Consider the following 27033-nt stretch of genomic DNA (forward strand, 5'->3'; position numbering starts at 1 on the left):
TGAAGTGCTCGGCCACCGGGAGATCAGTTTGGTTAATGCGGACCGAGCGCAGGTGTTCAGCGAAGCGATCGCCGAGCCTGCGCTTGGTTTCGCCGATGTAAATAAGTTGACATCTAGAGCAGCGGATGCAATAGATGAGGTTGGAGGAGGTGCAGGTGAACCTTTGTCTCACCTGGAAAGACTGTTCGGGTCCTTGGAGGGAGTTGAAGGGGGAGGTAAAGGGACAGGTGTTACATCTCGTGCGGTTGCAGGGGAAAGTGCCCGGGGTTGGAGTGGTTTGGGTAGGAAGGGACGAGTGGACCAGGGAGTTACGGAGGGAACGGTCTATGCGGAACACAGAGAGGGGAGGGGATGGGAAGATATGGCCAGTGGTGGGGTCCCGTTGAAGGTGACGGAAATGTTGGTGGATGATATGTTGGATCCGCTGGCTGGTGGGGTGGAAGGTGAGAACGAGGGGGATTCTATCCTTGTTGCGAGTGGGGGGGGGGGGGGGGGGGGAGCAAGAGCGGAGCTGCGGGGTTACAAAACAGCAACAAAAAAAAAAAAGATCTCATTGATGACCCAGCAAGCTTTCAACTAAATATCCGCAATGAGCCATTAATCTCAACACACAGCTGGGAGCAATACAGTGGCAGAAACCGTGTGTACAAAAAATAGTACACCTCATTCAGAACTAATGTCCACCATTTCATCTTTGCAAATGGTATTAGGCAGCACAAATAATTACAGGGTGAATAGCTGGTCGTTATAGCTTACATATTCCTATCGGTCAGGTCCTCAAAGTTGTAGCCTCGTATCCTTTGATGTGTGTCTGAGGCAAGAACAGTTTTCCCATCGTTTAAACACCACAGGCACTGCACTCGCACACCTTCCCATGAATCCAGCAGATTTCCCTCCAAATCCTAACATACACACACAAAGAATGTTAGTGAAGCCTCTTTAGCATTATATATAACAAATATAATTCTCTCCCCATTAAACATTCCCTCCAAAGGCATTGATTCTTGATGGACACTGTTCCACATGCAGTGGAAATTATCTAGTATAACATCCAAATGACTAATTGAAGTCATCAGAAATTACCCTACACTTTGATATGGCCTTTGAAGATCTGTCCATCAGGAAAAAAACAAAATTACTCTTAACAGTTTCTGCAGACCCACCACAGAAAGCATCCTGTCTGGATGCATAACAGCTTGGTATGAAAGAATTAAAGTAATTATAAAAGAAACAGTTCACAAAATGGATGCCTGCTTCTTCTTTGCCCATTGTAAATTGCTTAGCTGAGCAGAAAGGGGGTGAGCTGAGTTTAACCGTGGGAAGTACAGCACATACTTTAATTTAAAAAACTGACCTTTAGTTGGCTTTGCTGAAAAAAATAAGCTGAGATTGCTTTATTATAAAAAAAAGCTGACCCACTGATGACTTTTTAATACCTTATATGGACATGGTCTTATTTCCTTTACTACCTGTATGGGCATGATGTGAGTTGTGTCACATCACTCACTGATAAGATAAAAGATATAACTAAACCGTTTTGTCCGGTTTTGTAGAGTGGGACATGAGGTGAGCTCTGTGGGTGTCTGAAGACACCCAATGCAGACCTCCCCGCTCCCACCTGGCATAATAAATTTACAGTTTTACCACTAACATTGTTGTCTGTCTAGAGAAAATGAACTTTAACATTTGCATAGTTGGCAGGATCTCGCTGGTACCAACTTCAACGACTGAGTAGGAGGCTGCAGTTTGGCCGGGACCTCAAGGGGAGTAAAAAGTGCACTTTTTTATCCATTGAGTCTGAGCTCCCGAACGAGTTCCTGGGAACACTGTGTTCCCTCGTCTGAGGTCGATCTGGTTCCCGCCGAGATCCTTTAGACAGACAACATAGGTAAGACAATTCTTTGTGATATAAGGTGAGATATCACATGTGTTAATGGGAGTGAAAAAAGATTGGTCAGGTCGGATGTTATCCGTGAAAAAATTCTTTAAAATGGGACAGGCCCTGGATAAGAGCGATGGGGGAGCTCCGGTACAATACATGTGTTATCTGGATCCAGAAAAATGTAAAGATTACCGACAATTATCTGCTTCATTAACAAAAAGACTGGGAAATGACGCCTGGCCAGTAAGGGGAACTTGGAATGTGGAAACTATTAAAAAAGCCAAACTGTTGATATGGAAACGAGAGGCGGGGAAAAGGTGGAAAGATAGAATTAAAGAAAGGAAAAAAGAGGCTCAGAAAAAAGTGGGATGCGTCGCTGCAGAGGAGTTGGATGGACAGTGCAAGGAAGAAAGGGATTGGATTGTATGATAAAGATGGTCAAATTAAAGGCTGTGAAATGTTACAATTAGAAGGCCAGTGGCTAGATGATGGAGGAAGGAGATCAGAGAAAGGAAAAGTAAGCGCTGGAAAAGGTTGTAAACAATTGATTATTAAGAAACGACCAGTTACTGAAATAATCTCCGGAGATCCCTTGTCTGGCATGGCGACCATGTTTATAGAGGACGAGGGTCAGTAGGTAGGGTACAGACCTCCACCCTACGCCCCTTACCCCAGGAGATGTACCTAATTAGGGACAAGGCTCCAGATAGAATTTAAAACCCGCAGGGATTTGTTGATTACATCAGATCAACAGTCCAGTTTTTTAAAGCCTCAGCAAGGTACATATTCTGCCTGACTGAATCCTTATTGGACCCCTCCGAAGAGGCGCGCTGGAAAAACCTAATGCAGCACCAAACCTGGGAGGCTTTAGAAACAGCAATTCCACAAGAGACAGCCCGTCTAACACACATATTCGACTGCCTTGCCAAATGCTTAAAAGAGACCCATTGATATGGGAAAAGTGTTAGAATGTAAACCCCAGCCAAAGGAAAATGCCCACGAATTTTGGGAAAAATTCACAGCTGCTTATCATACCTATGCGGGAGACAAAGCGTACAATCAGGGCGGCAAATCACCACAATTCAGTGCGATCTTGATGAATTGCCTACCTACCTCCTCAGGTAGCGTCACTAATCACGACAAATTTGGATTGGGTGGATAATGATGAGGGTCAACAAAGAAGGGTGTATTTGCATTCTGGAACAGGAAAGGAAGGGGAACCCTCGGCATCACGCAAGGTAAAGCATGAATATTACATTGAAGGAGGGATGGGGGAACCAGCCCCCCCGCGCATGATGCCGTTGCGCCAGGGCAATCCGCGAGGGCAGTGGCGGAATTATCCAAGGGGAAATTATGATGACCAGGGAAGAGGGAGCATGCGACACCAACCGCCCGAAAGAGGTGCAGGAAAATGTTATAGATGCGGGGAATTGGGACATTGGGTACGAAACTACCCCACAGGAGGGAATGACAGATGGGATGGGCGCGGAGGTGATCAACGCCGCACCCCATATAGTACTAATAATCCCTTCCAACAATGACCCAAGCAGACACCCACAGAACACATATTCCCTCTGGCGGCCATGCCGGGGAATGATCCCATTGTGTATATGAAGATGCGGGAGACCCGTATTCCATTTTTGATCGATATTAGGGCAACTTCGTCAACTCTGGATCAGGAACTCGTGGAATATATTGGGTTCCTCTTGTCTGATAGAAATTCCCAACTATCCGGTTTGGACGGCTGCACCCGCCAGTATCCCCTGACAGAACCCCTCATGGTTACATATGAATCCGTCTACTATGCTTTACCCTTTTCGGGAACAACAAATCTGGGATGTAACCTGACAGGGAGAGATTTGTTAATGGGACTGGGAGCGGGGATCAGTTGTTCCAATAAAGGAATCCACCTCCAAACAGGACCTATACACCGGATGATGATTACACACTTTTCAACTCCCCAGTGGTGGGTGATCGACCTCCCACCATCCCCCTTACATCTGGATATCCCAGACCCACATGTGACTTTATTTTATGACCCTTTATGTGATGAGGCTGCAGAAGATTTCTACAAACCGCTACTACACACCCCCGCGGAGGTGACACTGGTCGGGCAAGTTACAGGGCCACAGGGGGCAGCGTTAGTGGCAGAGATACAAGACGGACTATGGGAACGGAGAGAACTAGTGTCTCCCCATGTCACTACCTTCGAGGCCACGGGGCACTCAGCCAAGGAGCTGGGGTACTTAGTATACATACTACAGCAGGCAAGAAGAGATTGCCATAACACCCAGCATTTCTCGCAAGGGACAATTGAATACTGGGCATGCCAACATACCCAGCAGGGACACATCCAACAATATCACCCGACAACCACTACTGACATAACGGACCGTATTTGGTCGGCATCACCTCAATAGGTAGGACTAACCACCTGTGCACCGATTCAGGTGACCTTAAAGCCTGGAGTACTGTGTGCAGTTTTGGTCTCCAAATTTGAGGAAGGATATTCTTGCTATGGAGGGCGTGCAGCGTAGGTTCACTAGATTAATTCCCGGAATGGCGGGACTGTCGTATGTTGAAAGGCTGGAGCGATTGGGCTTGTATACACTGGAATTTAGAAGGATGAGGGGGGATCTTATTGAAACATATAAGATAATTAGGGGATTGGACACATTAGAGGCAGATAACATGTTCCCAATGTTGGGGGAGTCCAGAACAAGGGGCCACAGTTTGAGAATAAGGGGTAGGCCATTTAGAACGGAGATGAGGAAGAACTTTTTCAGTCAGAGGGTGGTGAAGGTGTGGAATTCTCTGCCTCAGAAGGCAGTGGAGGCCAGTTCGTTGGATGCTTTCAAGAGAGAGCTGGATAGAGCTCTTAAGGTTAGCGGAGTGAGGGGGTATGGGGAGAAGGCAGGAACGGGGTACTGATTGATAGTGATCAGCCATGATCGCATTGAATGGCGGTGCTGGCTCGAAGGGCTGAATGGCCTACTCCTGCACCTATTGTCTATTGTCTATTGTCTATTGTCCGCTTACCAGCTATACATCAACACCCACTAAAACCGGAGGCCGTGGAAGGAGTACGGCAGCTGCTAAACTCCCTGAAGCACCAGGGCATTTTAGTCCCATGCCAATCACAGTGCAATACTCCGATATTCCCTGTCCCGAAACCAGGACGCACAGAATGGCGCCTGGTCCAGGATCTCCGTGCTATCAACGAGATTGTCACTCCCATGCACTCGCTGGTGCCAAACCCGGCAACGATCTTGAGCCAGATACCCGCAGATGCCACGGTAGTGGACTTGCAACATGCTTTCTTTGCAATACCATTGCATGAGGACAGCCAATATCCTTTTGCTTTTACCTATGAGGGGCAACAGTACACCTGGACCCGCCTACCGCAAGGCTACATTCACTCGCCTACGATATTCACCCAGTTTAGAAACCTTTATCTTTGGCTATGGATCATCAATAATACAGTATGTTGATGACCTTTTGTTTGCAAGTACAGGACCAGCAGAGAACGCTGCAGACACAGATGAACTGCTAAAAGCATTACATCGATGGGGCTATGCAATACCCAAGCGGAAGGTCACCCAGGGACAAGCCGAGGTAAAGTTTCTGGGGATAATTCTCAGCACAACAAAACGTGCTTTGACCCCTACCCGTGTGAACCCCATCATCACCCACACCGCTCCAGTAAATCCAAAACAGATGAGAGCCTTCTTAGGGTTGGTTAACTTCTGCAGGCAATGGATTCCGGACGTGGCCTTATACACCAAGCAGCTATCCCCACTGGCATCTGCAAATGCACCCTGAAAGTTTGCCCTAACTACCGTGCAAGAAGAAGCATTCACCAAACTTAAGGCTGCCCTAGCGGCCGCCCACTCTACAACTGGCCTTTCCAACTGTATGTCATTATTATCCAAAATTGTGCTTCAGCCATGCTTACCCAATATCATGGTGATGTGCGATGTCTGGTTGCTTACTTCTAGGTCTGCCTAGACGCTGTTGCCCAGGGCTACCCTCCATGCACACAGATTTTACCAGGACGACATGCAGCTGTTACTGCAGCTTCCAATATTACCCTGCACCAGCAGTATACACCACTCATTGTGTTGCAGCCCTGCTTAACGCAGGACAGACTCAAGCCATATTTGACTCAAGCCCTATTCGGCCGCTCTGAAGTTACCCTCCTAAGCAACCCGTACCTTACCTTCCATCATTGCACCACCATTAATCCTTCAGCATTTCTTACAGAACCACCCGAACATCGCGAAGAACCATTTAATTGGCAAATTAACTATTAACCACAGTCCGACAGGACCTACAGGATACTCCTCTCAAACAGACAGACTGCAATTGGTTTGTGGATGGATCTGCTCTGATTCCCGAAAATGGATACCGAGCCTCGAGCTATGTGATAGTTGCAGACAACAGGGCCATAATAGAAAAAGGCCGGTTACAAAACGCTCTCTCCGCCCAGCAGGCAGAACTTTATGCTCTCACTAGGGCGTGCATTCTGGGCCAACAAAAGACACTTAACATCTATACCGATTCTTAATATGCCTTCGGCGTTGCCCACGATTTTTGAGGCCTCTGGCAGCATAGAGGCTTTTTAACATCTTCCGGCACTCCTATTAAAAACTCCCTTTATGTCACCAATCTGTTACAGGCCCTAACTCTCCCACATCGATTAGCCATTATTAAATGTAGTGCTCACATGGGAAGCTCAGATGAGGTTTCTAAAGGAAATGCCCTCGCCGACACCACTGCTCGTGTGTCAGCCTCCCACTCCCTTAATATTGTCCCCTCTGAACAAAGAGTTTTGACAAACAGAATGGCTCTGCCAGACATGGGTGAAGTTAGGTTAATGCAGGGGGAAGCCTCCGTCACTCAAAAAGATCTTTGGAATCAAGAGGGCTGTGCCATTGATACCCCAACGGGCCTCTGGCTCACCCCTCTTGGACAAGTTTGTGTACCTGATGCATTCTTACCTGTACTGTTAACCTACATACACTCCCTTACTCATGCTGGAAAGGAGGGTATGGTAAGGATGACCAAAGAAACATGGTGGCACCCGAAAATTCAGCAAGAAGCACAGAAGCAGGCCTCTGAGTGTGGGATATGCCAGCGGAGCAATCCTGGTAAGGCAGTAAAAGGTCCAAAGGGAGTCACTCCAATGCCATCCCGCCCTTTTGAATGCATAGATAGATTTTATTGAAATGCCGCGTGCACAGTGTTATAAATATTGTTTAGTAATTGTTGATTTATTTAGTAGATGGATTGAAGCCTTGCCTACTACGAATAACACAGCAGCAATAATTGTTACGTTGCTGCTAAAATAAATCATACCCCACTTTGGTTTGCCAACCACTATCAGCTCCGACAATGGTCCTCACTTTATAGCCACTGTTAATAAGGAAATATCATATCATATCATATATATACAGCCGGAAACAGGCCTTTTCGGCCCACCAAGTCCGTGCCGCCCAGCGATCCCCGTACATTAACACTATCCTACACCCACTAGGGACAATTTTTACATTTACCCAGCCAATTAACCTACATACCTGTACGTCTTTGGAGTGTGGGAGGAAACCGAAGATCTCGGAGAAAACCCACGCAGGTCACGGGAAGAACGTACAAACTCCTTACAGTGCAGCACCCGTAGTCAGGATCGAACCTGAGTCTCCGGCGCTGCATTCGCTGTAAAGCAGCAACTCTACCGCTGCGCTACCGTGCTGCGAAATATGCCAGCATTTTTAAATCAAGCAACAATTTCACTGTGTTCACTATCTGCAGGCTTCTGGTATCGTCAAAATGGTAAATGGGACAGTCAAGACCAAATTGACTAAGTTAATGGGAGAAATTCGAGATGAGAATTTCTCCACACGGTATTTGCTAAACTAACACCTGCCGAGAACATATATGGGTGACCATTACGTACTCCTTGGAGTGCTTTTTCCAGCACAGTTAGTTTTCATCGACATGCTCTTAGTAAGGAGTTAATTATGTACGCACAGCAATTGACCCAAATCTTGTCAGTCTTGCATTCACAGGATTGGAGACGCAGAGACCACTACCGGCTGATCATAACGGCGAGTCCATACAACCAGGAGACTACATACTAATAAGAAATTGGGATCGGAAGAAAGTAGAACAGTAGAACGGGCACTGCCAAGTACTACTGAGTACACCTACAGCAGTGAAAGTCGAAGATCTTCCACGCTGGATACACCTGACTGACTGCAAGCGCATCGGAAAGCCAAAAGATAACGGGGGATTGTATGGTCTGTAAAGATGGGACTGTTGATCCCTGTTGTTATCCTGTGACTGGCCCGGATGGGCTGGAGCCAGGGAGATAATATATATCTATCCCCCAGCTATTAATTTGCTCGTCGTAGTAGTGCGAATGCTTGCTGGATATGCACCCATGTCCCTCATAACAGTGAAGAGGGAATACCCTTGATGGCCATCCCTTTTAACAGAACTGAGGATTGTGCAGCTTCCCATCTCCTAAATGGGACAGAGTCAGGAATCAGTCTTTAAGGGATGGTACGTTCCCCCATTCAAATCAAGATGGAAAACAACCAATACTAGAGCCCAGAAAATTCCACGGCTGAGACTAACTACCTCCTACCCAGAAAGAAAGGCTAATGCCATCTGCTATTGTAATAACAAAGGGAGCGGGGTGTTTCTGGGATACAGCTCCTGTAACACCTTGGGTATGTTTGATCCTCCTAGACCTCTAAATGGGACTTATTTGGTGTGTGGTTCGTCGGCTTACCCTTGGTTACCAGGAATGCCACCTAGTGACATGAGATCGTGGAAAAGGCCCAAGCCATGGCGTGGCTGTTGTTATCAGGCCTACATAGTCCCCCATGGTGCCTCAGCTGACTGAGTTATCCTTTCCTTTACGGGCAAAACGAGGCAAATCTAAATCAGAGCAATTCTGGATGATTGCCTACCCATCCTACAGGACAGCTTGTGCCTCCCGAGAATTAATATCTATGGCCTCGGGAATGAGTAAATTGGCTAATGACACAGCGGAAGCCTTAGACGATACACAGGCAGCGCTCTTATCCATAACAGCTGAGATGGTTACACTCCGCACTGTGGCCCTGCAAAATCGTATGGCACTGGATTATATTCTGGCTGAGGAAGGAGGGACCTATGCCATAATAGGACGGGAATGTTGTACATATGTTCCCGACGAGTCCTCTAATATTACCAACTTAGCTGCCCACATATTTCAGGAGATCAATAAAATCAAGAAGATTGGAAGCCAGATGCATGGCTATTATGGTGAAGGCAGGTTGTGGCCATTCAGCTGGTTAGGAGGTCTCTGGGGGTCAATAGTGCATTATGGTTTGATTTTTCTACTAATAATTGCTTTGATATTTGTAATACAGTGTATCCGACCAATTTGTGTTTTGCGGGGACTTTAATTGTTATCATGTTATGATAAAAGGAGGGAATGAGTTAAAGTAATTATAAAAGAAACAGGTCACAAAATGGATGCCTGCTTCTTAGACAATAGACGATAGGTGCAGGAGTAGGCCATTCGGCCCTTCGAGCAGCACCACCATTCAATGTGATTATGGCTGATCATTCTCAATCAGTACCCTGTTCCTGCCTTCTCCTCCTGACTCCGCTATCCTTAAGAGCTCTCTCTTGAATGCATTCAGAGAATTGGCCTCCACTGCCTTCTGAGGCAGAGAATTCCACAGATTTACAACTCTCTGACTGAAAAAGTTTTTCCTCAATTCCGTTCTAAATGGCCTACCCCTTATTTTTCTTTGCACATTGTAAATTGCTTAGCTAAGCAGAAAGGGGGTGAGCTGTGTTTAACCTTGGGAAGCACAGTACATACTTTAATAAAAAAACTGACCTTTAGTTGGCTTTGCTAAAAAAAGTAATTAGCTGAGATTGCTTTATTATTAAAAAAAGCTGACCTACTGATGACTTTTTAATACCTTATATGGACATGATCTTATTTCCTTTACTACCTACCGTGTATGGGCACGATGTTGAGTTGGGTCACATCATTCACTGATAAGATAAAGATATAACTAAACCATTTTGTCCTTTGTTTTCTAGGGTGGGACACAAGGTGAGCTCTGTGGGTGTCTGAAGACACCCAGTGCTGACCTCCCCACTCCCACCTGGCATAATAAATTTACTGTTTTACCACGAACTTTGTTCCATTGTTGTCTGTCTAGAGAAAACGAACTTTAACAGGTACTAGACCAAGTGGACCCGTTGGACCCATTCCTCGTAGAGGGGGGACAGGGAAGGGGAGAGGGTGCCACTCACCTCAGCTCCGTGGCGCCAGCACTGCAGCCAGAGCGAGCCGTGGACCCAAAGCCTCTCCTGTATTGGTGTAGAACCCTCACCCCCCCACTCAAACCCCTTTATCCCCCCTCCTCCTCCTCACCACTCTCCCACTCCATCCACCCTACCCCAACCACACTCCCCTCCACCCCTACTCCCCCCTCCCCACCCCCACTCCCTCCCACCCCCACTCCCTCCCCACCCCCACGCCCTCCACACCCCCTCCCCTCACTCCCTCCAGTGCCACCTTCCCCCCCACCCCAGCCCATCCTCCCCCCACCCAGCGCCCCCCACCCCACCCCCCAATAGACCAAGTGGACCCGTTAGGCCCAAACCTCTCTTGCATTGGTGCAACACCCTCTCCTCCCTCCCCCACCCCCACTCCGCCATCCCCTCCCCCACCACCGCTCCCCCCCAATCCTCCCCTACTGCCCCCCACCCACCCCATCCCCTCCACCCCCTCCACTGTCCCCCTACTCCCACCCCAAACCCCCCCACCCCATCCCCTCTCAACATAAACGGGCCTACCGATCTGTGGGACCGTTGGCGGCGAAAGCCAGTTCCCCCTGCGTGTAGTGCTGATCAGAGGCGAGCGGCCATCTTGTTAGACCGGGTGGGGAGTGTCCCGCGGCCGTGGACTGGGCAGGGAGCGCTCCCCTGGCCATGGACGGGCAAGCACTCTAGTTGGCCACGTTTTTCCTGCGGAGCCGAAGCGTCACCTGCAGCTCGGCTATAATCTGCGGCGTAGAACGATGGCGACGGCATGGACCCGTTGCCGGCCGGGGAGCATCCTCCGCTGCCGTGGGTGGGCGAGAGTGGACAGGGAGAAGGCACTGATCTCAGCCCCATTTCTCCTGCGGGTCTGGGGGCGTGAAGATGAAGCCTCTCCTGCAGCTCGGCTGCAATCAGCAGGGAGCGGCGGCGACGGCCATCTTGTTGGACCCTGTGCCGCCACCTTGGCTGCGCGCTGCAATGTGGGAGGAAGGTCAGGTGCGGTGCATGCCGGGATGGGTGCCGGTCCTCCAGCTGGTCCTCCAAGGGGGGGGAAGGAGGAGCGCATTTATTAAAGTTTATAAGGTAAATTGTTTTTAAAAAAGCAACAAAAGTGGGCCACACCATGCACGGGGGAATGGTGAGTATAAAAGTTGGGTATAAAATTGTGGCGCTATCATTTTGGATGAGTAATGCCCCAAACTATTTTCGTCTACAAACGACTCCAGAGATGGCAACTGATCTACACAAGATCGCAAGGAATTGTACAGAGTTGTGAACGTAGCCCAGTACATTCAAAACAATCTCCCCAACCCCACAATCACTTAATGTTGTCTTGGGAAAGGAGCCAACATAATCAAGGGCAACTCTCTTCTCCCCTCTCTCAGCAGGCAGAAAATACAAAAGCTTGAAAACACAGAGTCAAGAACATCATCTGCCCCGCTGTTTCAGACTTTTGAACGGACCTCTCATAGCTAAGGATGTATTCCTAATCTTCCAAACTACTTTGTTGCGGCCTTTGCACGTCTTTTAATCTGCATTTTCTCTGTAGCTGTAACACTATATTCTACATTCTCTTTTTCCATTATCTGTGTACTCATGTATGGTATGATTGCGTAATCTATGGTGAGATCTGCCTGGATCGCAAGCCAAACAAAGTTTTTCATTGTATCTCAGTACACATGACAATAATAAAACAAAACTAATATCCTAGACCCAGATTAGGTTATACAAAGTTATAAAATAAATATAAATTAAATAGAAAATGAATAACTCACACACTGATAAAATTGCCCACGTTGACCACCTGTCACAAAACGTTTTCCATCTGGGTTCCAAGCAACACTTGTTAGACTATCCTCATGGGACTGGCTCATCTTGGTCCTAAGTTCTCCTGTCTGGAGAGAATAAAGATGTAATCCATCAGTGGCGCAGCAGTAGAGTTGCTGCCTTACAGCGAATGCAGCGCCAGAGACCCGGGTTTTCGATCCCGACTACGGGTGCTGTTTGCACAGAGTTTGTACGTTTGCCCCGTGACCTGCGTGGGTTTTCTCCGAGATCTTCGGTTTCCACCCACACTTCAAAGATGTACATGTATGTAGGTTAATTGGCTTGGTAAATGTAACAGTTGTCCCTCGTGTGTGTAGGATAGTGTTAATATGCGGGGATCGCTGGTCAGTGCAGTCCCGGTGGGCCGAAGGGCCTGTTTCCGGGCTGTATCTCTAAACTAAACTAAATAAACTAATCACCAAATTCAAAATGTCATTGCATCAAAAATAAAGAACAAATATTTAATTTTCAAATCTCATGTCTTCTTTTTGGTGAGTGTTGCTTTACACCCGCTGACCCATTCCACCACAAGGTGGTGAAGAAAGCTTTTGGCATGCTTACCTTTATGGGGAACAAAAGTTCAGACATCATCGTGCAGCTGGACAAGTCATGGTGAGACCAAACTTGGAGTACTGTGCACAGTTCTGGTCCCCCAGTATAGGAAGGATGTCATTAAGTTAGAAAGGGTGCAGATGTCACCTAGACTTGCAGGCTTGAGTTATCGGGAGAGGTAGGATAAACTTGGATAGATCTATTTTTAGAGGGTTCTTTCGAATTTGAAACGTATATGAAAAAAATCAGACGGTTATCTTGCTTTACTGAAATCTTTATTACAGTGTTGTTCTTCTCATTCAAGGGTCCAGCTAATTTGAACTACTTTTTGTGTCCAAACGATCCCAACTTCTTAAATCCCTATTTCCACATTGTCCTCCTCTTTCGTCTTTTCAGAAACAACACAATTTGCTCTGTAGCTTAAAACTGATTGGATTACTGTTTGATGAGTTGTGGCCGTCTTACTTCAATTTAAAGACAAGATTTACAAAACAGCACTATTGAGATCAGTGCACTTCCATTGGATAGTTTTACTAACATCTGCAACTGAGGCTATTAACACAAAGTCCTCAGGAGGCTAACAGATTACTTTACTTACATCTCTTAATTCTGAAGAACTTGATTATCCATAATTTAAGCACAATGGTCACAAGGCACTTTGGTTGATTCAGTGTAAAATACACTGAAGAATTGTCACTACTGCCATTAATGTTTACTGCATCCTGAGCATTGCTTACCTGCACATTCCAAAGCCATAATTCAGAGCAGTCATCAGGGCCACAGGCCAAAAGGTAATTATCATCTGGACTCCAAGCCAAGTATGATACTCCATAAGCATGACCGTCTAAAGTTTTATGTAGTCTAAGCTGATGAGTATCCTAACAGAGAAAACAATTTTAAAAATCAAGCCTATTAATGAAGCATTAATAAAATAGCATGGTGTGCTGCTCTGGAAGGGTAAATTGCCTGGGATCTGGGGAGAGCTAGACAAGGATACAGAATTGGCTTTATGGAAGGAAGCAGAGGGTGATGGTGGAAAATTGTTTTTCAGACAGGAGGCCTGTATCTAGTGGTGTGCCTTAAGGATAAGTGCAGGGCCCATTGCTTTTTGTGGTCTATATCAATGATTTGGACGTGAATATGGAAGGCATGATTAGTAAGTTTACAATGACATTAAAGTGGGTGGTACTGTAGATAGCAAGGATGGTTATACAGCAGGATCTTGATCAGTTGGGCAAGTGGGCAGAGGAATAGTTAATGAGTTTACTGCAGATAAGTGCGAGGTGTAACATGTTGGGAACAGGGCAGGACCTTCACAGTGAATGGCAGGGCCCTGGGGAGTGTTGTACAGCAGAGGGATCCTATTCCTTCTCTCAAGAGATGCTGCCTGTCCCGCTAAGTTACTCCAGCTTTTTTGTGTCTATCTTCGGGATCTAGATGTGCAGGTACTTAGTTCCTTGAAAGTGGCATCGCAGAAAGGGCGGTCATGGAGGCTTTCGCTAAGTTAGCCTTCATAAGTCAGGTTATTGAGTATAGAAGTTGGGATACTATGTTACAGTTGTACAAAATGTTGATGAAGCCACATTTAGAGTATTGTTTTCAGTTTTGGTCACCCAGCTATAGGAAATCTCGAACCAGAGGACATAGGTTTAAGGTGAGAGTGGAAAGATTTAATAGGAACCTGAGGGGCAACTTTTTCATTGAGGGGGTGGTGGATATATGGAACAAGATGTCAGAGGTAGTTGAGGCAGGTACTATAACAACATTTAAAGGACAGGTCCATTGATGGGAAAGGTTTAGAGGCAGAAGGGCCAAACGTGGGGAGGTGGGACCAGTGTAGATGGGGCATCTTGGTCAGCATGGACAGGTTGGGCCGAAGGGCCTGTTTCTGTGCTTTATGACTCCATGATCTTCTATGACCGTCTACATGACAGGATACCCATGTGTCGAATAAAGGACCCTTAAATGTATATTCAGATATCCTTAAGACAGCAGGGCAGGTACATATGACAGCAGATAAGATTATTAAACAATATAGGATATATCTTTATTGGCCGAGGCAAAGATTAAAACAGCTGGAAGATTAAGGTACTACTGCATAACAGACTGATACAGTCAGAGTTCTGTGTACTGTTCTGGTTATCAACCTGTAGCATTGGAGGTTTATAAAAATAATGCCAAGAATGGAGATTTATTTACAATGCAAGATCAGCAAGGCTGAGGTTTTTTATTTGTTTCATAAAAAACAAACGCCTGAGCAGAGGCTTCAACGGAGGTGTTTAAAATTAAAGGGCCACAATAGGGTGAACACAAACAAATTATTTCCTTTATCAGAAAAGTCAGTGACTTGGAGTCTTTGATTTATGGAACAGGGAAAAAATTAAGGAGTTCAATTTTATTTTATTTTTAAAAGTGGCATAGATCTAGAATTCGTAGCCTGAAAGTGCAGGCGAAGCAGAGCTATCTGGATGAAAGTTTGATATGCCATCACCCACATGGCTACAGAGGAAGAATTTAAAAATTGGTTTAGTCTCAATCATTTTGTTAAGCCAGCATGGACTCTTATTGAAAATTCTTATTGCTCTGTTCTACAATGGAACAAAGCAAGTCCTTAAAGATATGAATATATTGAGAGAATATGAAAGGAATCTGCCATAAACAATGATCCAAATTACAATGAAAAACACAATAAACACTCAAATTGAATAAGAAAGATTTGTTTTCCTGTGGTCTCTTGGTACTTACTGGATCAACCTGCCAAATAATAACTATGGTGTCCTTGGATCCTGTTGCTAACTTACTGCCATCATTGGAGAACTTGCAGAACCACACTTCATTGCAGTGCTCTGTGAGGATCTGTTGTGTGTAGCAAGGAAACTGCTTCCTTGAAAAAAGAAAATGAAAAGCACGGCTATTTGTAAACTCATTTTAAAAGTTGCACAGGCCACCGTAAGAATAGCAATCAGAGATCTGGGACTACCTATGTAACAAAAGATTCTAATGGAATGGGTTTATGTTAACTTGGAAATGCAGGGAAAGATTAGGGGCAGTCAGTATGGTTTTGCACAAGGAAGATAATGAGAAACACAAATCGGAATTTATGGAGGAGTAAAAAATAAAATTGATGAAGACAAGACAGGAGACATGGTTTACATGGGCAGGGGTCATATGGTAGGTTGGTCTGGAAAGGGAATCAAACTGGATATAAAATCATGAGCGGCTGGACCTTGGTGATAGGTCACAGAGGGTGGTGGTTGATGGGTGGTTTTCTGACTGGAATTGTGACAAGTGTGACTTTCCTGGTTTGACCACCCAAAATGCAACACCTTCCCCTTATCTGCATTAAACTCTATTAACCGTTCCTTAGCCCATTTGTCCCACTGATCAAGATCTTGCTGTAATTTTGCTAATTATTTTAACCATCTATGATATCACCCACTTTATTGTCATCTGCAAACTTGTTAATCATGCTTTTTCTACATTCTTATCCAAGTTGTTGATATAAACCACAAACAGCAGTGGGCCTAGCACTGATCACTCCACTAGCCACAGGCTTCCAGTCTGAAAAACTACCTTCCACCATCACCCTCTGCTTCCTTCCATGAAGCTAATTCTCTATCAGGATGGCTAGCTCTCCCGGATCCCATGCAATTTATCCATCCAGAGCAGCTACCATGTAGAACTTATCAAATGCCATGCTGAAGTCCATATAGACAACATCTACGGCTTTGCCCTTATCAACCTTGTTGCCTCCTTCTTCAAAAAACTCAACTAAATTTGCGAGACACGTTCTCCCAGGTACAAAACCATGTTGACTATCCCTAATCACCCCGTTTATCTAAACGCATAAATATGTTATCCCTCAGAATACTCTCCAGGAACTTGCCTATCACAGATGTTAGTCTCATTGGGTCTATAGTTTCTATGCTTTTCATTGCAGCCCTTCTTAAATATAGGCACAACATTAACCACCCTCCAGTCCTCTGGCACCTCACCTGTGGCCTTATCCTCCATCATCATGAAGTGCTTCGAGAGGCTGGTTATGGCACACATTATATCCAGGCTACCAAGCAGCCTTGATCCACTGCAGTTCACTTACCGCCACAACAGGTCCACGGCTGATACCATCTCCCTGGCCCTACACTCATCCCTGGAACACCTGGATAAGAAGGACACCTACGTCAGACTCCCATTCACAGACAACAGCTCTGCTTTCAATACCATTATCCCAAACAAGCTCATCTCCAAACTCGTGGAACTTGGAGTCAGCATCCCCCTCTGCAACTGGATCCTCGACTTCCTGACCAACAGACACAATCAGTGAGGATAGGTGATAAATCAACCTTTATGATAATCGTCAGCACTGAATCCTCAAAAGGATGCATTCTCAGCCCCTACTATACTCCTAAAACACTCCTGATTATGCTGCCAACACCAACCCAACTCAATTTACAAGTTGTAATAAAAAGGGACTGCAGATGCTAGTTTATACCAAAATTAGATATGAAATGTTGCAGTAACTCAGCGTGTAAAGCATCATCTCTGGAGAAAATCAATAAGTAACTTTTCGGGTCGGGATCCTTCTTCAGACTGATTGCAATGGGGAAGGGGAAGTGGAAGCGAGAGAAAAAAAAAACCAGGACAAATCAGGGCCGGCACCAGATGACCTTAGGCAAGAAGGTTCCCTAATAGGCCAATTGTAGGTTAGAGATGGTGTGAGCCCAAGAGGGATGCATCGTTGCAAACTATGGAACTGGTTAACGGAATTTAGTAGGGTGGGGGGGGGGGGGGGTGAGGAAATATTTGTAGAAGTTACCTAAAATTGGAGAATTCAACATTTGTATCACTGGATTGTAACTACCCAAGCAAAATATGAGGTGATGTTCCTCCAATCTGCGAGTGGCCTCACTCAGGCAAAGGAGGAGGCCCAGTACAGAAAGGTCAGTATAGGAATGGGAAGGGGAGTTAAAGTGGTTAGCAACCGGGAGATCAGTAGACCTTGGAGGATGAAGTGTAAGTGTTCAGCATAGTGAGCAGGATATTAAATAATGACGAGACGGAGTATAGAAAGGAGATTAAGAACTCCGTAACCTGGTGCTAAGACAACAACCTTTTCCTTAATGTGAGCAAGACAAAGGAGATTGTCCCTGACTTCAGGAAGCGAAGCAGCACACACATGGTTTACATTGTTTGTGCCGAAGTAGTGATGGTCGAAAGCTTAAAATTCCTAGGAATAAATATCACTAGCAATTTGTCCTGGATCACATCAAAGCTATGGTCAAGAAAGCACACCAACACCTCTACTTGTTTAGAAGGCTTAGGAAGTTTGGCATGTCCCCAACAACCCACACCAACTTCTACAGATGTGTCGTTGAAAGCATTTTATCAGGATGCATCACAGTCTGGTTTGGGAACGGCTCCATCCAAGACCACAAGAATTTGCAGAGTTGTGGAAGTAGCTCTGACCATCATGCAAATCAATTTCCCTACCCCATCCACACTGCATGCTGCCTCAGCAAGGCCATCAGCATAATCAAGGACCAGTCTGACCCGGTTACTCCCTCTTCTCCCTTCTACCAGAAGGCAAAAGCTACAGAAGTTTGAAAAAGCATACCTCCAGATTCAGGGACAGTTTCTTCTTAGGTATTATCAGGCAACTGAACAGTCTTCTCACCAGCTGGAGTGGTCCTGACCTTTCATCGACCTCATTGGAGACATTTGAACTATCTTTAATCAGACTTTATCCTGCAATGAATGTTGTACCCTTTATCCTATACCTGTAAACTGTGGATGACTTGATTGTAATCATGTACAGTCTTTTCTTTGACTGAATAGCACACAAACAGAAGCTTTTCACTGTACCTTAGTACACGTGACAGGAATAAACTAAACTAAACAGTTTAAAGAGATCTGGAGTGTCTCTAAATGACAAACTTTTACAGATGTAATGTAGAAAGTATCCTGACTGGTTGCATCATGGCCTATTATGGCAATTCCAAGGAATGCAAAAGGCTGCAGAGAGTGGTGGACTCAATCCAGCACATCATGGGCATAGTCCACTCATCCATCTAATGCTTCTAATGCTCTGGTGAAGAGGGAATGCCCTATATGGTGGTGATCCTTGATCTATCACCACCATATAGGGCATGCCCTCTTCTCACTGTTTCCATCAGACAAGAGGTACATACACTTGAAGTCGCATATCTCCAGGATTGGGAAAACCACTTTCCTACAGCTTGAATCAATTTACAATCCGAATTCTACCTCAAAACGGAACACTACGGTCCATCTTTTGCATTATAATGAACTCATTGTTCATTAGATTTCATTTGGTTTCACCTTGTAGGAAGTGATGGCATGCAAGACGAAATTTAGAGCGAAAGTGTCTCTTAACCTTTTTGATGGCCTTAGAGGTGTACTTGGACTTCCTGTATGAATTTGCATCACCAGACTTCAATGCCTGAGAACTGGTCCTCAGAAGATGGTGGACCTTTTGGTCTATCCAAGGCTTATGGTTGGGGAACACTCGGATGGTTTCGATGGAAGCACATTCCTCCACACATTGCCTTATGAAATCTTTAGCAGCCATGGTGTATTCATTCAGGTCCGCTGCCAAGAACTTGAACATTGCTTAGTCTATCAACTCCAAGCAATTTCAGTGTTGTTCCTCTATCTTGTCAGACCAGCAAGCACTTTGCTGTCCCCATCGCCGGAGAGGCACTCTTCAGTAGCTGCCCATTTGCAGGAAGAAGGAGCACAGCCAGGAGGTCTGATTTCCTCAAGTGAAGGTGAGGGATGAAGCCATAGACAACTTTGAGCGTGGAGGGCATCTGATCCTTTGCTGCTGAAGAACACATGCTGGTTTGTAAGTGAGTTTATGGAAGTAACTTCTTGAAACTGGCCTGTTGAAGCCTCCGGCAACAATCGAAAAGGCGTCGGGATATGCTTGACAATGGCATGCAGCTCCTCCAGTGCTAGATGAACATTTGCCTGGGGTGTGGTTCATGATGATGGGGGTGAATTCCCTCAAGGGGTAAAAGGGACAGCACTTCACTGCTAAGGTGTTCTAGTGCAGAGTGCATGAGTTGGACAGGACCGCTATGTCTGAGCATCACAAAAGGTTTATCATGAGGCAGACGCTTCTGACTCTCCCTCCACCTCATGCCTCTGTTAGGTCCATGCAATGAATGGAAAAACCTTTGGGCTGGAGAGCAGAGTCCAGGAAGCTGGTGGTGAGCCATGTTTTAGCATTCCCTCGTCTCCTTTTGGTAAAACAGCCTTGTCCCTAAATTCTCAGGGACTGTACATTGGCCAGCAGGATGATACGGAGGAGAGGGTGTCGTAATCCTGTGTGCTTCGATCGAGAACATTTCCGAGCACAATGGAGGCTTCCTCTGAGTTTCTGGGCACTGTATTCCTTATTGGTGTGATCCTCCATGAGGTCAGGATTCCCCTGCCAATGGGTGTTCCCTTGTAATTAGTAATCCGTTGCCACTGGTAGATTCTAATCCATTTAAATGGACTGGCAGTTTGTCATTTGCAGTACTGGTTTGTGCTGAGGTTTTTTTATCCATGCATGTTTAGAACTGTTATATTTGATCCCGTCGTGCTGCTTGCAATGAATGAATGTTTTGCCATCAGAACTGTTATCAGTGGAGTTCCACAAGATTTTCTTGCACAATCTCTTGCTATTTGTAATATAAATTAACGATTTAGACTAAATTGTAGAGGGCATAACAAATTTTCTACGGTTCTCTATATCTATTCAGCCCATTTTCGCCCAAGTCATTTCATAAATGGCAGAGATCCCAGCAATGATCTCTAAGGAAGAACACTGGGCAGAAATCCCTAGTCACAATAACATCTTTCAATCACTATCCTCTGTCCCCGATGGTCAAGACAATTTTGAATCCAATCTAGCACATCACCATGGATCTCATGCATCTGGGTCTGCCTACCACGAGGGACCTTGTCAAATGCCTTACTATCAAGTCCATGTAGACAACTATACATGCATAAATAATTCAAATGGAGCTAATCAGCATCTGCAAAATATTGCCTTTCTTTAGTCTTGTAATTCAATTTTAATTAGCTGAAAAGAACAAAATAAGAGTAAAACATAGATAAAGACAACGCAAGTACTGGTAATAAACTGGAGCTATCACTTTTCTTCATTAATTAGATAGGCACATATTAGTGTAAGAAATCTGGGCCACCTCAAACTGATCCTATTATGAAACAACGACAACACTCCAATTCCATCACGAAACACTAACAAATACTCCAATCCCATTTAAAAAAAACACTGACAACACTCTAGTCTCATTAAAAAACAATGTCAACACTCCAATTCAGAATGGATTCTGACGAAAGTTCATTGACCTGAAATATTCATTCCACAAATGCTGCCTGACTTGCTGAGTATCTCAGGGAATTGCTGTCTTTAATATTACAATACCTGCAAGTCCTTGGACGGGTTCTGAAATTCACTCCATTATCAAATGGCCACAGTCTTCACCGACATTTTCAACCTCTCACTTGAAAAGTCTTCTGTCCTCACCTGCTTCAAGGAAACCTCCCTCTTTCTGGTCCCAAAGTAAAATAAAGTGACTTATCTCAATGACTATCATCCAGTAGCTCTAATATCAACTATAATGAAGTGCTTTGAAAGTTTGGTAATAGCCCACATTTACGCCAGTCGTTCAGACAATCTAGACCCCCCTACAATTCATGTACAAGAAAGATAGGTCTACACGGGACATCATCTCTCTTGCACTGTAAAGCCCCAGGTCAAGGTGACCTTAAGAATATCTAAACATAGCACAAAAAGTAAGGAAATTTGTGTTTGGTAGATTATTTCTTTGTTGTAACAATGCTTCTTGGCAATAAATCTTATACCGTTGGAAAGCCTGTTTATTTCCCTTTTAAATGGTGCCACATTTGTAAGGAACATGCATTTGTGGGATGAGCAGCAGAGCTGAGTATGTGGGTTACGCCCATGAAAAATCTGCCAAATCTTCTCTGCCAATGCCAAACAGCTTATTCTGCCATTGACTCTTGTTCGGTGTTGTTTGGTGGATTGGATGATTGAAGTCTGAAGAAACAAGACATATTGGCAATTTAACAATTTATTCATTTAATAAACAGGAGCCTCAGTAGCGTGTGGAAGAACCATACACAGCCACAACAGCCTGGCACCTCCTCCTCATGCTGTTCACCAGCCTGGTCACACACTGTTGTGGGATGGCATCCCATTCTTCAACCAGCATTTGTCGCAAGTCAGCCAACGTGGTTGTGTTGGTCACTCTGGCACGAACAGCACGCCCAAGCTGATCCCACAAGTGTTCAATGGGGTTGAGGTCAGGACTGCTGGCAGGCCATTCCATCCTCTCCACTCCCAAATTCTGGAGGTAGTCTCTGAGAAACCCTGCTCTGTGGGGGCGAGTATTGTCATCTTGGAGGATAGAGTTCGGTCCCAGACTGTGGAGATATGGGATTGCCACTGGTTGCAGAATCTCATCTCGATATCTCTCTGCATTGAGATTGCCTCCAATGATGACAAGCCTCGTTTTTCCAGTGAGGGAGATGCCGCCCCACACCATCACACTGCCTCCACCAAAAGATGTTACTCTATCGGTGCAGCAATCAGCATAGCGTTCTCCGCGTCTTCTCCACACTTTCACCCTATGATCCAACTGCCGTAGGCAGAATCTGGACTCATCGCTGAACATAACGTTCCTCCACATGTTCAGGTTCCAGTGCACGTGTTGCTGACACCAGCGCAAACGGGCCTGACGGTGAAGGGCAGTCATGGCAGGCCTCCTGGCAGCCCTATGAGACCGGAGATCGGCTGCGTGCAGTCTGTTCCGAATTGTCTGGGCAGAGAGCCGTCGGCCATATCGTCCTGCAAACCTTGACTGCAAATCTGTAGAAGACAGCCTACGGTTCCTAAGTGCTGACAGGGTGAGGAAACGGTCTTCTTCGGGTGTCGTCTTCTTGGGACGCCCACTTCGCGGCCTGTCTCTGACATCCCCCGTTATATGGAACTTGGCCTTCACTTTGGAGATGGTACTAGGGCTCACTCCAAATAATGCCGCAACTTGGTTTTGCGGAACACCAGCTTGAAGTTGCCCTATCGCACGGGCCCTATCCAGATCAGTCAAACGTGGCATGCCGATTCTTGGAGCAGACACTTGGTTGTCAGCACCTGATTGTCAGCACCTGGGGGTACCAGAAGCTCAAAACAAGAGTCAATAGCAACAGCAGAATAAGCTGTTTGGCATTGGCAGAGAAGATTTGGCAAATTTTTCATGGGCGCAACCCATATACTCAGCTCTGCTGCTCATCCCACAAATGCATGTTCCTTACAAATGTGGCACCATTTAAAAGGGAAATAAACAGGCTTTCCAACGGTATAAGATTTATTGCCAAGAAGCATTGTTACAACAAAAAAATAATCTACCAAACACAAATTTCCTTACTTTTTGTGCTATGTTTATGTCAGAATGCTACTTGTTGATCACAGCTCAGCCTCCAATACCATATGACTGAAAAAGCTAATCTCAAAACCTCTGGACCTGGGCCTTGGAGGTTCCATCTGCAACTGACTTGACTGGCAGACCTCAGTCGATAGAATTAGTTACTAGGGCAGCACAATAGTGCAAGGGCGGCTTAGTGGTGCAAGTGGTAGAGCGACTGCCTCACTGCGCCAAAGACCTGGGTTCGATCCTAACCTTGGGTGCTGTCTGTGTGGAGTTTGCACATTCTCCCTGTAACCGCATGGGCTCCCTCCAGGTACTCCAATTTCCACCCACATCCCAAAGACGTGCGGGTTTGTAGATTAATTGGCTGCTGTAAATTGCCCCAAGTGTGTAGAAAGTGGATGAAAAAGTGGGATCACCAGAACTATTGTGAAAAGGGGATTGATGGTAAACATGGACTCAAAAGGCCGAAATGCCTGTTTCTAAACTAAATCAATAACATTTCTTTCACCCTGACCCTCAACAATTGGTGCCCGTCAGGACTGTGCTTGATGCCATGGTCAACGCCCTGTGCACCCTTTTGCACCCTGCTACAAATAACTAATTTCCTAACTTCCTAAAGTCTCTCAACCATCAACAAGGCTCAAGTCAGGAATATGATGAAATACCTTCCACTTGCCTGCGACTCCTTGGCTCACTCGTCACGTACTACTGAAACTACCTGCACCCCATCCAAATCGCTCTCTTGCTCCTTCCCACCCACCATCGCTCCTTCCATCAACCTGACCCATCCACCAATCCAATCAAAACAAATCCAATCTAAATTAATCCAACTTGTTTCTTCCTCTCGCTCCATGCATCAACTCGATTCATCAACCTCACCTGACTCGCCAATCAAATCAGCCTGTCAATCCATCAAGTCAACATGTCATCCATCAAATCTCACTCCTTCCATCAGCCCCCCTGTCGATCCATCAGTCCTTCCCGTTCTTCCATCAGCTCCCTGCATCCCCCGTTGGTCCAGTAGTCCCCTGCCCCAACCGATCCATCAGCCCCCCCCCCCCCAATCATTCCCTCCTTCCAGCAACCTGACCTGTCAATCCATCAATCTGGCCTGTCAATGCAATCCATCAGTCAGCCAATCAATCTGTGGGGGTGGACAGAGCCCCGGGTGTGAGACTGTTGGGGTGGGGGGACCAAATGGGGTGCCTGGGTGTGACAGACTGTAGGGGGAGGTGGAAGGATGACAGAGTGGGGTGCCTGGGTGTGACAGACTGTGGGGGTGGAGGGACGACAGAGTGGGGTGTCCGGATGTGAAAGACTGTGGGAGTGGGGGATAGAGTGGGGTGCCTGGGTGTGACAAGACTGTGGGGGGAGAAACAGAGTGACGTGCCCCGGGTGCAACAGACTGTGGGAGGGAGGGGGGAAGGGAAAGAGAAAGATACAGAACATAGGTATTGTAGCACACCATTTCCAGAGATAAAGTCCAATGTCCACAATGGGATAGAGGTGAATTGGACTACCGTAGCTTCTGGAAGGAACATTCAGAAGCCTGATAACAGAGGGGAAGAAGCTGATCCTAAGTCTGATAGTGCATATTTTCAAGCTTCTGTATCTTCTGCCCGACAGGAGCGGGAAGGAGGAGGAATGATTATGTTGGCTGCTTTTCAGAGGCAGTGTGAAGTGGAGATGGGGTCAATGGTAAGAGTCTGGTCTGTGTAATGGAGTGGGCTATATACACAACTCTGCAATTTTTTCCGGTCTGGGACAGAGCTGTTTCCAAACCAGGTTGTGATGCAATCCGGCAGTATACATTCTATGGTGAATTTGTAGAAGTTTGTAAGTCACTGGAAAATGCCAAATTTCCTCAATCTCCTGAGGAAGCAGAAGTGTTGGTGCGCCGTCTTCGCTGTTGCTTCAATATGGTTGGTCCACGACAGATCGTTGGTCATATTTACACCAACAAACTTGAATGAGCAAGGCATAAATGGATATGGAATTGATGCAGGTAAGTGGGATTAGTATAGACAGGTATAATGGCCAGCATGGGCGTGGTGAGCTGAAGGGGCAGTTTCTAATGTTGTACAACTCTATGACATTCAAGAAACTCCACCTAATGACCGTGTTATATTTGATATACCTCATTCATATAACGAAAGACTGGATAGACTCGGCTTGTACTCGCTGGAATTTAAAAGATTGAGGGGGGATCTTATAGAAACTTACAAAATTCTTAAGGGGTTGGACAGGCTAGATGCAGGAAGATTGTTCCCGATGTTGGGGACGTCCAGAACAAGGGGTCACAGTTTAAGGTTAAGGGGGAGGTCTTTTAGGACCGAGATGAGAAAGTTTTTTTTCACACAGAGAGTGGTGAATCTGTGGAATTCTCTGCCACAGAAGGTAGTTGAGGCCAGTTCATTGGCTATATTTAAGAGGGAGTTAGATGTGGCCCTTGTGGCTAAATGGATCAGGGGGTATGGAGAGAAGGCAGGTACGGGATACTGAGTTGGATGATCAGCCATGATCATATTGAATGGCGGTGCAGGCTCGAAGGGCCGAATGGCCTACTCCTGCACCTATTTTCTATGTTTCTATTCAACTGTGACTACAATGAGGAACATGATCAGGTGGCAACACAAAACAGTGCTATTCTTTTCTACACTAGTTAGTCAGAGTAAAGGACTATATTCAAATTGTTTGACAATAAAGTTCTATTTAAAACCAGCATGCAATGGTTAATCCTTACCTAATTCTAAGAAATTCCTTACCTACTGCAAACATGATCTATGAGCAGAGACATTGAATCTAGATTTCCGTCCAGCTTAGTATTGTGATAAAGGCACCTGTCCCGCTGCAGTTCCACAGCTTGGCGCAGTAAAGTCTGTAAGCGTCGTGGAGGTAGCATTACTGATGGGGATAGGTACACTGGGAAAACAAAAGACAAAAGTAAAAATTAATTTAACTTTGTTTGATGAGTAAAATAGCCCCCCCCCCAAAAAAAAAAAATTGGTAATGACAAAGCTGAGGCACACAACTATAAAGTGGATGGCTAATTTGCAAGAGGCAGGGTGGGAGGAGGTGTAGTCTAGATATCTGTGGGAGATGATGGGTTTGTAGTAGATATCAGTTGATAGTCTGTACCCGGCGATGAAGAAAGAGAGATTTAGAAATGACGGAGAGGTGTCAGAGAAAGTCCAAGTGAATTTGAAGGCAGGGTTGAAGTTAATGGTAAAGTTGATGAAATCTGTACAAGTGCAAGAGATAGCCCTGATGCAGTCATTGATGCAGCAGAGAAAGATTGGGAAATGGTGCTGGTATACATTTGTCGCCTAAATCAACAAAAAAAACAGGCATAGCTGGAGCCCATGTGAGTGCCCACATCTATACCTCCGACTTGAAAAAAATGAGAGGAGTCAAAATAGAAGTTATTAAGGGCGAGGACAGGAAGAGAGTGTTAGTTGAGGGGAACTAATTGGCCTCCTCCCCTAAGTTCAATTTCTCCATCTCATCCCAAGACTGCTCTCTCTGCAACTCCTTGGGTCACTTGTCACTTTCCACTGAAACTGCTTGTACACTATCCAAATTGCCCCGTTCCCAGGTACTTTCCCCGACAACCAGAATGCAACACCTGTCCCTGCACCTCCATCCAAGGATCCCACCAGCCCTTCCAGGCGAGACAGAGGTTCACATTCACCTCCTCTATCCTCATCTATTGTATCAGTCCTCCTGATGTGGTCTCCTTTACATCGGCGAGACCAAGTGTAGACGAGGCTACCATTTCACTGAACACTTGTGTGCACTCTGCCAAGTCTTGCTGGATCACCTATTTAATATCCCTTCCCGTTTCTGCCCTAGACCTCCTCCACTACCACAGTGAGGCCACACACACACGAGGAACAGCTTCTTATATTACGCTTGAGTAGTTTACAACCCAACAGTATGAACACTGAATTCTCC

The 27033-nt window shown here is 45.7% G+C and overlaps 1 protein-coding gene across 2 annotated transcripts in view; it reads right to left on the reverse strand.

Moving 5' to 3' along the window:
• The window catches only part of wdr26a (WD repeat domain 26a), an 82020-nt gene that overhangs the window by 29538 nt on the left and 25449 nt on the right, over positions 1–27033 (reverse strand). Inside the window, exons 6-11 of one of the 2 annotated variants that reach the window (XM_078398866.1) lie at positions 25845–26001; positions 16695–16754; positions 15341–15479; positions 13333–13473; positions 11992–12111; positions 757–902 (exon numbers count right to left, since the gene is read on the reverse strand). In XM_078398866.1, coding sequence (XP_078254992.1) covers positions 757–902; positions 11992–12111; positions 13333–13473; positions 15341–15479; positions 16695–16754; positions 25845–26001 — 763 coding nt within the window. The remainder of the gene's footprint in view (positions 1–756; positions 903–11991; positions 12112–13332; positions 13474–15340; positions 15480–16694; positions 16755–25844; positions 26002–27033) is intronic. The other variant, XM_078398865.1, reaches the window with a different exon arrangement.

This window comes from Rhinoraja longicauda, chromosome 5 (assembly GCF_053455715.1).
Source record: "Rhinoraja longicauda isolate Sanriku21f chromosome 5, sRhiLon1.1, whole genome shotgun sequence".
Classification (NCBI taxonomy): domain Eukaryota; kingdom Metazoa; phylum Chordata; class Chondrichthyes; order Rajiformes; family Arhynchobatidae; genus Rhinoraja; species Rhinoraja longicauda.